The sequence below is a fragment of the Neovison vison genome, chromosome 1 (assembly GCF_020171115.1).
Source record: "Neovison vison isolate M4711 chromosome 1, ASM_NN_V1, whole genome shotgun sequence".
Classification (NCBI taxonomy): domain Eukaryota; kingdom Metazoa; phylum Chordata; class Mammalia; order Carnivora; family Mustelidae; genus Neogale; species Neogale vison.
Genome location: NC_058091.1, coordinates 66,139,772 through 66,152,126, shown reverse-complemented (window position 1 = coordinate 66,152,126; position 12,355 = coordinate 66,139,772). Strand labels below are relative to the sequence as shown.

The following is a 12,355-nucleotide window of genomic DNA, read 5'->3' as shown; positions in this document are numbered from 1 at the left end:
ACTTCAACTATGACCTATAATCAATTATGTATGTTACTGTATAATCTCATGCAAGTATGAGAATTGGTAGCAACTGAGTGTGTCTTTGAATCATTCATCATTAGTACTTTAAGAACACTATGAAATTATATAGACAACTATGCATACTAAATTAATTTCAATTAGACATTATCTTGTTCCAAAAATATTATAAAGTTGGCTCTATTAAAACTGAATGCTACATAATAAAGATAATTCATATTTTGGATTATACTGAAAATATAATTACTTAAGGCATTATAATTAACCCCAACATTTGTAGAAGACTGAACTATTAATAATATTAAAATAACCAAAGTTTCCTTTTAGTCTTAAGGGCTCCTCCTGAATTTTAAAATTGAAAACAAACAATATACTTCATCATAGGAGTATCTGGCTACCCTTTTAATTAAATTACTTCATGATGGGGCGCCTGGGTGGCTCAGTGGGTTAAAGCTTCTGCCTTTGGCTCTGTTCATGATCCCAGGGTCCTGAGATGGAACCCGGCATCGGCATCCGGCTCTCTGCTCGGCGGGGAGCCTGCTTCCTCCTCTCTCTCTGCCTGCCTCTCTGCCTGCTTGTGATCTCTCTCTGTCAAATAAATAAATAAAATCTTAAAAAAAAATTACTTCATGAAATAGGAAATGCAAAGACTAAGTAGTTTAGTGTTTTAAGAGTATGGGCTCTGGACTCAGACAGCTGAGTAAACTTTAACAAATGCGTAACCTTATGTAAATTACTTCATTCTCCCTGTACCTCAGTTTCATCATATGCAAAATGAGGATAATAATAGTATCTACCTTACGGGATTTTGAAAGGACTGTATGGAAGGATGTACATAAAATGCTCTTAAGAGTAGAGGACACACAGTAAATGTTTAATAAATGTTAACTGCTACTACTACCACTATTATTATTAGCCTCCAATTTATTCACTGATCATGACTTTCATTCTATATTTTTAGAAAATATAAGGGGAAAATGCTATTCTATAGGATTGTAATTCTCATTTCAAACACTTACTGCACATCAAGAATATACCAGGTACTAGGTTAGACATTAGGAATTGTAAACACTATGGACTTTTGGTCAATGAGCAAGTTATGTAACAAAATTTTTATAGGAACATAAAGGTATTCATTACCTTCATTATCTTCATTACCTTGAATACAGTATGTCACAGTGTGAAAAATAAAGCTATCAACAACAACAATGTAGGTGGTCATTAATGAGTATGAATTTTTCAAATAAATCACATCCAGGGTCAATGGTGGAGATTGCTGTTCGGTGTAACTAAAATTCTTCCAGAGGTTTATTCAACTACTTGGGAAGCATAAAAGACTGGGAAAGAGCAGGGTAATCTGGGTCTGATTTCTGGATTTTACAGTCCTGCTCAACTTGGCACACAGTAGATGCTCAATAAAGATTGGTCTTGCCTAAAATACTATGACCAAGTAAGGGAGAGTTAACATTGATTCAGAGAAGAGACTGCCACCTAGTGGAAAATTAGGCTCATCACCTGGGATTATCAATGCTGAGAACTTCCCAAATTAGCACTCTATCATACTACATGTATATTCATTGGGTGTCAGTATTCAGGCTAGGTACTGATAACAGAAAGATGAATAAGCCTTCATCTCTGTTGTCTTCAAAGTACAAATAATACAAAGAAATCACAGGAAGGCATAGAGCAAATGGTTTTGCAGGAAAAAAAAAGTTTTGCTTATTAGAAAATTAAAAGCTAGTATTTCAGGAAATTTGCTAAAAAGGCAGGTTAGTGCAGCAAATAAGAGCACAGTCTCCAAATCCAGACTGTATGGATTCAAGTCCTGGCTCATGTAAAATGAGGATAATTACAGGACCTATGTCTTAAGATTATTGTGAAAAATGAAGTAAATAGATATAAAGTGCTTAAAACAGTACCAGGAACAAAGTAAGTGCTTTGAAAGTATTAGTTATGATTAACACTACATGTAGAACAGGATCCTAGAGATGGAGGTAGACAAATATTAATAACAGAACATTAACTGCTAAAGTCTAGCTTCATAAATTTAATTCAGCAGAAGTCGTTTCTTCTGACTAGCACTCTGTTATTATGGGAATCCTAAAAGTACATTGTTTGTGGTACTCTGTGACTAAATTTTGTATTACTAGATGATTAACCCTTTCAGCATCAGGCAAATAAAACTGCCTTCTGAAAGTAAAAATTGTATTTCTTACCAAAAAAAGCAAAAAGTCAGTAGAATGAAAGACCCAAAAGACCACAACCTGAACACATGCTTAACAGGGAAAGACGCTTGCTGACTCTTCACAGATTTTGCTAGAACTGAAAGATAGATGATACATTTAGCTACCACTGTGGTCTCATTCGCAGCTTATTTAATTTACAAAAAAAAAAAAAAAAAAAAAAAGAGTTTGCTCCATTTTCCTTGAAAAATACCTATATGTATGAGCAGCTCTTAAATACTATTTAAAAATCATGTAACTGTTCTACATCTTTCAAATTTTATGCCACTAAAAACATTTCTGTAAAGATACATTTAAACTTTATTTTCAGCCAAGAAAGTGTGGGGAAAATATTCCTGCATTAAAAATAAGTAAAATATAAGGCAAAGCTGTAAAAGGTTAATGATAAATATTGTAGGCTTTAATGAAAAATCTAAATACTATTGACTTGAAGATTATGGCTTGCTTTTAATAACTAAAACACTTTAGAGTCTAAAACAACTTTTTTTTTTCTTATGACTACATATTATTCACAAGAACTGTGCTAAATCTTGGATTGCTTGGGATTATGTAACTTCTTCCTAAGCTTCCTCATTTTAAAAATAGGCAGCAAAGAGTTAGGAAAATGTGTTGAAACATTTTGAGTTTTGTTTGTAAAGGTGTTAGTACACTGAAAATTGTGTTAGAAAATCATGGCACAAAATAATTTTAATTTCATATGTATTATTTGAACATTTTAATTTCTGAAACATTTGGAATTCTTTCCTTTTCTACATTAATACAGTATAGATATAATGTCCTTAACTTCATGCATTTATTTTCTAATACAACTGAAGCAGAAAGGTAAACATTCTAATCATAATTTTTTAAAAAAGGGCTGCCAAGAGAATGAATAAAAGAAGAGGGAAAACACTTTTTCCAATTCCCTTTCATACAGAGGTACTTATCAGCATATTAAAACCTCAGTTCCCATAAAGTCAAGTATATATGGGTTAAATGAGCATGATAACAACACATTTTACTTTTTTCCTTTATTGCAGTCCTTATCAATTTACAAAGTACTTTCACAGTCCCTGCCTCTCATTATCCTCACAAATAGCTCTCCGGGGTAGCACAGGTGTGGACAGTAGCGGTGCCACTTAGCAGATGAGGAAATGGAGCTTCAGGAAGGCAAGTGGCTTGCACAAGCTACACAGAAACAGAACTGAACCTAAAACCTCTGCTTCCAAACTCCTAAAAATGCTTTGCTCTTTCTGCTTATGTTTCTAGAATGGACTTCTTGGTCTAAATGCCTACAGTCTAAAAACCAAACTGGCAAACCCAACTGGGCTAGCCTGATGATGGATCAAAGACAGAAAATAATACTGAAAAAAGAAAGATAAAGAGTGGAACTTCCACTTGCCTTTGTGAAAATTTCAAAAGCCTACAAAGCACATTAGGAGTTGAATGGCAACTGTTGTGAAAGTTCTAAAGGTTCTGAGGAAATAATCATGCGGCCTGCTTTTGTATACCAGGCCCAGTGATTAGGATGGGGCGCCTAGGTGTAACTCTCCTTCAAGTGAAGAGTGAGAGTGCACACAAAGGACAGCCTAGGGGCGCCTGGGTGGCTCAGTGGGTTAAGCCGCTGCCTTCGGCTCAGGTCATGATCCCAGGGTCCTGGGATCGAGTCCCACGTCGGGCTCTCCGCTGGGCGGAGAGCCTGCTTTCCTCTCTCTCTCTCTCTGCCTACTTCTCTGATTACTTGTGATCTCTCTCTGTCAAATAAATAAAAAAAACAAAAAACAACAAAAAAAAAAACAAAAAAAACAAAGGACAGCCTGTTTCAGCCTGTCTGAACTAGACACCAGGCCTGAATACGCGTTAGAGAAATTAGCTATTTCTTCTGGGAAAAATTTTTCAAAATAAATTTCAATTTTACATATTTTTTCCCTAATATAATTTGCCTGGAAGAACATAATAAAATCTATACAATGATCAACAACTTCAGGTTTAGAACTTAACTGTCTTAATAATTTAGCATTGACCAGAACAATTAACCAATAACCAATTAGCTGCTAACCAATATCTGTATTAATGCAATAAGTGGAATGACTCACATTTCTTTTAAATTTAAGACTCTCTGCCAAATAACCCCATGTTGATGTTACATTATATATTGGTATGTAATTGTATATTTATGCATTTAAGATATTGTATGTAAACCTGCCTAGCTTAGCAGAAAAACTGAATGATGATATATGACATCCTAAATAAATCAGAGATTAATGATAACTGCTTACTTTTGAACAAGATTTAATATGTAAAGAAAATCAAACTGCAATTTTGGGAGTGACAGTACTATGAGTAAATACAGTGCAGAACAATGAAATCCTAATTTCAGGACAGAAGTTAAAGAAATGTATGAAAATAGCATAAATCCAAATAATTCTAAGAATACCATTTTATTCCTGAAAAATGTGCCCTGGTCATATCCTTATTTTTTTCTAAGACAGAATAGTGTAATTTTAGAGTGGAAAAAGACATTAAATTTCTAATTCCAGATCTTATTTTCCCTGATATTTGATGTTTTACTTCTTTTTAAGCTAAGAAATTCTTTTTTTTTTTTTTTTAAAGATTTTATTTATTTGACAGAGAGAGATCACAATGAGGCAGAGGCAGGCAGAGAGAGAGGGGGAAGCAGGGTCCCTGCTAAGCAGAGAGCCCAATGTGGAGCTTGATCCCAGGACCCTGAGATCATGACCTCAGCTGAAGGTAGAGGCTTTAACCCACTGAGCCACCCAGGTGCCCCTAAGCTAAGAAATTCTTAAAACTATAGATTACAACCTTGTGCTTTAGGGAAAAACAAAAACAAGGAGTAGGAAACTAAACATTCAGCTGAGCACATTAAAGGTCCCAAATGTTGTTTACCTTTTAAATTTAGTTAACACATTCTCAAATAATTTTTAGGTGAATTGTATTTGTTTAAAGTTAGAAAGAAAGTGATGATTACCTTTCTGTGATTCCAACAAAAAGACACAACCATTTATGTATACCTTTGCTGATATTTCAACTCCATAATAATAGTGCTTATGGAAAAATAAAATGTTGTAACACATAATAATATAATCTATTTAATATGTTTCTTAAAATATATTCAAGGGAGCTTTATTAATACAAAAGTTGACAGTTTTCACAAAGCTCATGATTCCTGGTTCAGACTAAAAGGAAAAGTTACTTAAAATATTCTTTTCTTATCAGCACTGAACTTACCATGGAAATCATAAATATACAGAAGAATTGGCTCATTCTGCCCAAATGCACAAAATGCAACCATATTTTCAAGTGGGTGATAAGAAATGTCTCGAATGGGTGATTTGAATGGCAGGTCAGAATACACTGCTACTTGTTCTCCTAAATAAGAAAAGACATGTAATAATTTGTAGTACCTCAAATCTCTCTCATTAGAAGATTATTCCGTAAATAACTAAAACACAGTAAATAATAACAAAGCTCACATTATATACATGAAGACCTTGATTACTTAAAAATAATCGAGTAATTCTTATATTAATTATTTTTCATCCTATTGGACCTCCTCTTTCTAATTCTCATCCTAACTCTTCAATGAGATTTTCAAGGCACAGGGAAAAAAAAAAAAAAGCTTAGCAGAAGGGAAGTACCTGACTCTGAGATCTGATAGCTGAGCAAATGCCAGCTAATAACAAAGAACTCACAGAGAACTCTGGGAGGAATTGAGGGCCTTAAACTGAAGACACTGACTGAGGGAGGTTTGGTGGAGAATTCATTTTTCTATTTCTTTTTTTCAGAGACTGAGGTACTACCTGCTTTAAAGATAGTCATGATTATCAATGGGCTAAAAGAGGCCTATAGCAGAGGTCTAAGGAACCTATGAGAACTGAATTCAAAAAGCAAACAACGAAGATCAATTTATTGAAGGAGAAAAGAGATTTAACACTTCCAAACTGATGTTAAAGCATCAAAATACAGTAAGAGAAAAACCTCCAAGTGAACCAACTAGTCAAAAATTCTTAAAGGAAAGATGGAGAATGTGTGATTAAGGAGAGCATGTGCTCTGATGGGTGTTGTATATGAAGTGATGAGTCACTAAATTCTGCAGCTGAAACTAATATTTACCCTGTGTGTTAACTAACTGGAATTTAGATGAAAAACTTAAGGAAAAAAAATGAAGAAAATTAACATAGTGAACCAAATACTATTGACTAAAGATATTTTAAATTTTATAAAATACTCTCAACTTATTACTAAAAATGTTTATGTGGCTTTAACTTTTCTTTTGAAAAGCAAAGGTGAGGTACAAATAAACTTCCTGATATACTTACTGTATTGGAAAAACATGAATTACAGTAATTGAGGTAACTTGCTTTTGTTTTTCTTTTTTAATGATTTTACTTTTAAGTAATCTCTGTATGCAATATGAGGCTCAAACTTATGATTCCAAGGATCAAAACTGGCAAGCTCTATCAACTGAGCCAGTCAGGCACTCCAGGTAAACTGCTATTAAATTTCAGACACCAAAACTTTGACAGGAATATATAATACTTCTAATAAAAAATACATTACAGATATTTAGCCATTTGTATACCCATTTACATTCCAAATTCAGGTTATAAATATTCTGAATTTTGCATTACAATCTTAAGTACTTCTCTTACAGAGCACAGGGAATATGGTCAATAATACTGTAAAATAACTTTGTATGGTGACACATAGTAACTACACTTATGACTGGGAGCATTTTGTAATGTATATAACTGTTGGATCATTATGTTTGTTGTATACCTGAAACTAACATAATATCGTATGTCAACCACAATAAAAAATACTTAAGATTGCTAATACCTTATTATAGGCAAGGAAAGAATAAACCTTGAATTATAATGCAAAATCCAAATCCATGAAGATATCAAAACAATAAAGACAGAATCTAATATAAATTTAGACTACAGCTGAGTCCCACTATCAGCTCTCCCATCTTGAAAAACATAATTGAGAATCTGAAATCAGAATTTTCTTGAGATTATTCCATAAAATGATAGTTTCCCCACTTCTTCAAAAATAAAAACAAACCCTAAAAGTGTTTTAAGATCAATAAAATATTTACCTGTTTCTGGGTTCCAAACATATACTATACCATCCTCACTTCCAGCAAAGAGAAAAGTCCCACATGGTGTCAAAGTACTATGAATCTTTTCCCGGTAATTTGCTGCACCTACAAATTTCCTTGCTGCTAATCTACAACAAAAAAGATTTCACAAATGTAACCTATCTTACCCACTGAAAAGACTGGTAGTTAAAAAAAAAACCTTTTCTTTTAAATACTTCTTTTGCATTTAACAAACAATTTTTCGAGAATCTGTTACATGATAGACATTCTACGATAGATGAAAAATAAAGATGAGAGAGTCCCAGAGCTCAGGAAGTTTATAATTTAGGAGAGAGAAGGAATCCATCAATATAAAACAGAAATTGAAGGTAGAAAGTGCCACAAGAAAACAAAATGATTTGGATAAAAGTGATTCTTTCTATCTTTTTAAAAAAGATTTTATTTATTTGAGAGAGAGATCGAGAGCATGAGCCGGGGGTGGGGGCAGAAGGAGAGGGAGAAGCTGACTCCCCACTGAGCAGGGAGCACCATGGTCACCCCAGACCTGAGCTGAAGGCAGATGCTTAACTGACTGAGCCACCCAGGAGTCCCCAAAATGATTATTTCTAGCTATGAAGAGAGAGCCTACATTATGGAAGTAGCATTTGAGTCGGTTACTTAAAGATGTATAAGATTTTTATACCTTGTATTTTTCCCATGTGATAAATTTTTGAAATCACACAACAGATAGTTGGATCCTTGCAGGAATATTAGACAAAAATATTATTAAATCCTCTATTAAATATGGTATATAATCTTCTAGACTTTTTCATTTGTGAATAATAGCTAACATTTTTTCTTAAGATTTTATTTATTTATTTGAGAAAGAGCACAAGCAGGGGGAGCCGCAGAGGGAGAGGTAGATGCAGGCTCCCCGCTGAGCAAGGAGCCTAATGCGGGGCTCAATTCCAGGACTCTGGGATCATGATCTGAGCCGAAGGCAGAAGCTTAACCAACCACTCAGGTGCCCCAACAGCTAACATTATTTTAGTGCTCACTACATGCCAGGTAAGTACTATTATCATCCCTGGTTTACAGAGAGGACATTACATACAGTGTCCCATTATATGTTTTTTTCATTTAACAATAAATCATGAATAACAACATGTTTTGTCAGAAAATATAGATTATGTATTCATTTTAGTAGGTATATATTACTGTCTAAACATACCTTAAGAATTCTTCTACTATGGGACAACAGTTAGGATGTTTCTAGCTTTCCCTTACCATGAACATGATTTCTACGTACAATCTTGTGTATATGTATTTTTTCACTGTTTTATCATTATTTCCACATAAATTCCCAGACCTGAGGTTACTGGCTGAAAAGTTTCTGGAGTTCTTGCCATACTTTACATGTGTAAACTTATTTACTCCCCACGAAACTCTTATGAGTATGGTATATTATTTCCCCCATTTGAGTGAGGAGGAGAGGCTCAGAATGGTTCATCAGTTGGTCAGGGATGGAAAAGGTGTTATTTGACACTAAACAGTTCGCCTCTAGAGCCCAAGCAGAAGTCTAAGCTGAATACTATACACTACTTGAAAAGAGAATAACCAAATTCTTCCAGTTTTAGTATATGTGCTGCCGAAGCGAGCACGAGAATAACCAAATTCTTTACGCGTGGCCTTTTAAAACCTGGCACTAATCTCTATTTCTAAAAAAATTCTTTCTCAGCACTATCAAGAAATTAATGTTCCTACAGACTTACTCACCCTGACTTGATAACAACTTCTATTATTCTACCTCTGAATTTTATTCCAGGTTTTTCATGTTTTCTGCCCTCCCGACCAACTTCTATCTTCTCTAAATTCTATCCATCCTTTATATTGAGCTCAAAGGCCAGCCTCTCTACAGAGCCTTTAACAGAAAACTATAGTACTGCCATCCTTACCTTTATCTACCATGAAAGATAAAACCCTTTTATTAAGTATTTATAGTCATTAAAATAATACATATCAAGTACTTGCTATCTCTCAAGCATGACATGGGTACATGTATAAAAGAAGAATAAGGCAGATCCCATTCCTAGAAGATCTCACAATTTAGCCTAATTAAATGTTTTATGTTACTTTGGAGGTACTGTAACTAGATTATAAACTCCTGATGAACTACTCTGCTAATCATTCACTCACAGCACTGATGCCAGTATCCTGAACAGCTCTACATAAACAAAAGCCTTAAGAGTTAGCCCTAAAAGAATGTTGCAGAATAAACTAGTATATATTACATTTTCCTTTCTAAACACAATCATGAAATCTAATAAAACTAGAGTTCTCATTTGTTTTATTGGTACACTTAACAACAAAACAAAAGCACACTGGAAAACTATGCTGGCTTTTCTAGCATTCTGCTTCCACTTTTTACATTAAGGAAATTTCCTTTCCTTATTTAGAAATAACACAAAATAGGAAAAACAAGGATATATTAATCAAAAGCTGTGTCATTCTGTTATATTATTGCATAGTACTATGCTATAGCAGTATTATAAGAGAGATAAAAGATATTCTAAGGTAGAGGCTTCCTCTTTTTTTTTTTTTTAAATTGTGACAACAAAAAACAACTGACTACATTTCAGCTTCAGAACAGTTTACCTTTTGAGCCAGAAAATTCTTTGTTGTGGGGCACTGTCTTATAAACTGTAGGATGCTTAGCAGTATCTCTGGTCTCTATCCATTAAGTTCTAACATTCAAAAATGCCTCTAAACAATGTAAGATGTCTTCTGAGGGGAAAAACTGTGTATATGAGAACCACAGCTGTATTTTATAAGTATGAATTAACTCATTTCTTATTCTACGAGTGCTTAACCTGTCAATATAGAAATGTACTTACATTCGGAGATCCATAATTCTCAAAGTACTGTCTTTGGTATGGATTAACAATCGTTTTCCATTGGGATGAACCTCCAAATAACTTATAGGAATACCCTTAAACTCACTCTCTTTAATTTCCTAAAAAGATTAAAAAAGATTATAAAATATTATCACTGTACAGTTTGTCTAATATGAAGCCCGTTTTAGAGCACAAAATTAATTTAAGTCAGTCATTTTTGACTGCAATTTAAAGGATTCTTTAAAATCATTAGCAAAAGGAATCCCAGTAACTTCAGTTATAGGTTGAAAATAAAGCTGATTGTGTGTGTGTGTTTGTGTATGTGTGTGTGTATATATATGTATTTATATACATATATATAGCTACATTTAATTAACATTTTTGTGATGTATTTCCAAATAAGCACTTTCTAAATCACCACTTCTAACTTTGTATTTTTTTGCTTATCATCATATAAGAAAAGCTTCTAATTTTTATGACTTCAAGAGTTGGTATAGAATTAACTTTCAAGTTCTATTTCAGTCTGAGATTACTTCTTCATGCACTTACTTACTTTGTCCTAAAAAAGGTATGTGACTGGCATCATATTCCAAGATCATTTCATTTAGATTGTAATTTTAGGTTTGTGGCTTTTTTTTTTTTTTTTTTTTGAGGAACAAGAATCAAATTTTTTTTTAAAGATTTTATTTATTTATTTGACAGATGGAGATCACAAGTAGGCAGAGAGGCAGGCGGGGGGTCGGGGAAAGCAGGCTCCCTGCTGAGCAGAGAGCCCGATGCAGGGCTGGATCCCCGGACCCTGGGATCATGACCTGAGCTGAAGGCAGAGGCTTTAACCTACTGGGCTACCCAGGCGCCCCAAGAATCAAATTTTTTATTTGTTCATTTCTTGCATTTGAAATATTCATCCTTGTCGATGACATCCTTGGCCTGAGACTTTGCCACAGTCCTTAATGCCCACACAACTGCAACCAATGACTTGATGGGGTTTCCCCCCTGTCAGTTTCCCAGAGGTCCTACCCAGTCCCCTAGCTTCTTGTAGTTATCAACCTTAATTAGGTTGATTTGGTGTTCAGCACAAGGGGCCTCCACCAACTTGACATAAACCTCATCAGAGTTGGATTCAAGGACACAAAGATGGGCTTGGCCCTTGTCTAAGACTTTGACAGCTCGTCAAACTACACGTGCTAGGCCATCGTGGATGAAGGTGTTCTCCAGCACCCCTTGTAAAGCAGTATTAATGGCCATTACAGCTCCCGTAGCAATGCCTTCCTAGGCCACGGCGGTGGGTCACAGGTGGAGTTGAATCTTAAGTGCACCTTGGCCTCTAGGAATTTTTTTTTTTTTTTTTTTTTTGGTAGTTACTTAAGGTAGCTACGGGAGGTGTCTGACAAATGATGTCAAGAAAGACCTACATACTGAAGGAAAATCTGCCTGGATGAATCTTACATAGGAAAAATTACTAAAATTACTAAAGGTCCTTCTTGAGTGGATTACTAGAAAAAAGAAAAAAGACCGTAAATGCAAACTGTTTAGACAGAAGTCCAGAGATGCCAAAGCAAGTCTGCTTTAAGCCCCAGGCAGAATGCTAAATTAGCCTTTTCCTCCTTCAAGGACCCGCTAGTATGTTTTGTCTCCTTCTCTAGAGGGTCTCCTCTTCGGAGATGGTTTGGCACCAGCAGCGGTGGGGGACAAACTGCTACAATCTGAGTCTTGGCAGCTAAGCCCCACTACCGCACTGGCCACAGGAAGGCCTGCTGTTAGCTGTTACAGAAGTCAAATACTGACAGCACAGATGCGGGGTGCAGTGACTGAACTACAACAGCCTGGGGGTGGGGATGCACTGCTGGGGATCTGAGCAACACTTACACAGATGCAAGTGTGCAAAATAAAAAAAAACACAAAACTGTCTAACAAGTTCAGTGTTGGGCATGGATTCGACAAAAGTGCCACCAGATTTAGCATTTGTAATATCTGTTTATGATCTCTTCTATATTTTTTCCTTATCATATTCATACTCAAACAAAAAAAGCCTTAGTTTCAACGCTCATGTCCTGTACCACGGAGTGTGTGCCACAGCACATGGACATGTCATCTTAAAGGACAGATGAGTA

General features: G+C 35.0%; 1 protein-coding gene and 1 pseudogene across 3 annotated transcripts in view; both read right to left on the bottom strand.

The window, feature by feature from the left end:
* Positions 1-12,355, bottom strand: part of AHI1 (Abelson helper integration site 1) — a 216,487-nt gene that overhangs the window by 144,677 nt on the left and 59,455 nt on the right. For all 3 annotated transcript variants that reach the window (XM_044248265.1, XM_044248275.1, XM_044248284.1), the window contains 3 exons: positions 10,242-10,360; positions 7,366-7,496; positions 5,493-5,633 (listed from right to left, as the gene is read on the bottom strand). In XM_044248265.1, coding sequence (XP_044104200.1) covers positions 5,493-5,633; positions 7,366-7,496; positions 10,242-10,360 — 391 coding nt within the window. The remainder of the gene's footprint in view (positions 1-5,492; positions 5,634-7,365; positions 7,497-10,241; positions 10,361-12,355) is intronic.
* LOC122906402 lies at positions 11,124-11,517 on the bottom strand (annotated as a pseudogene).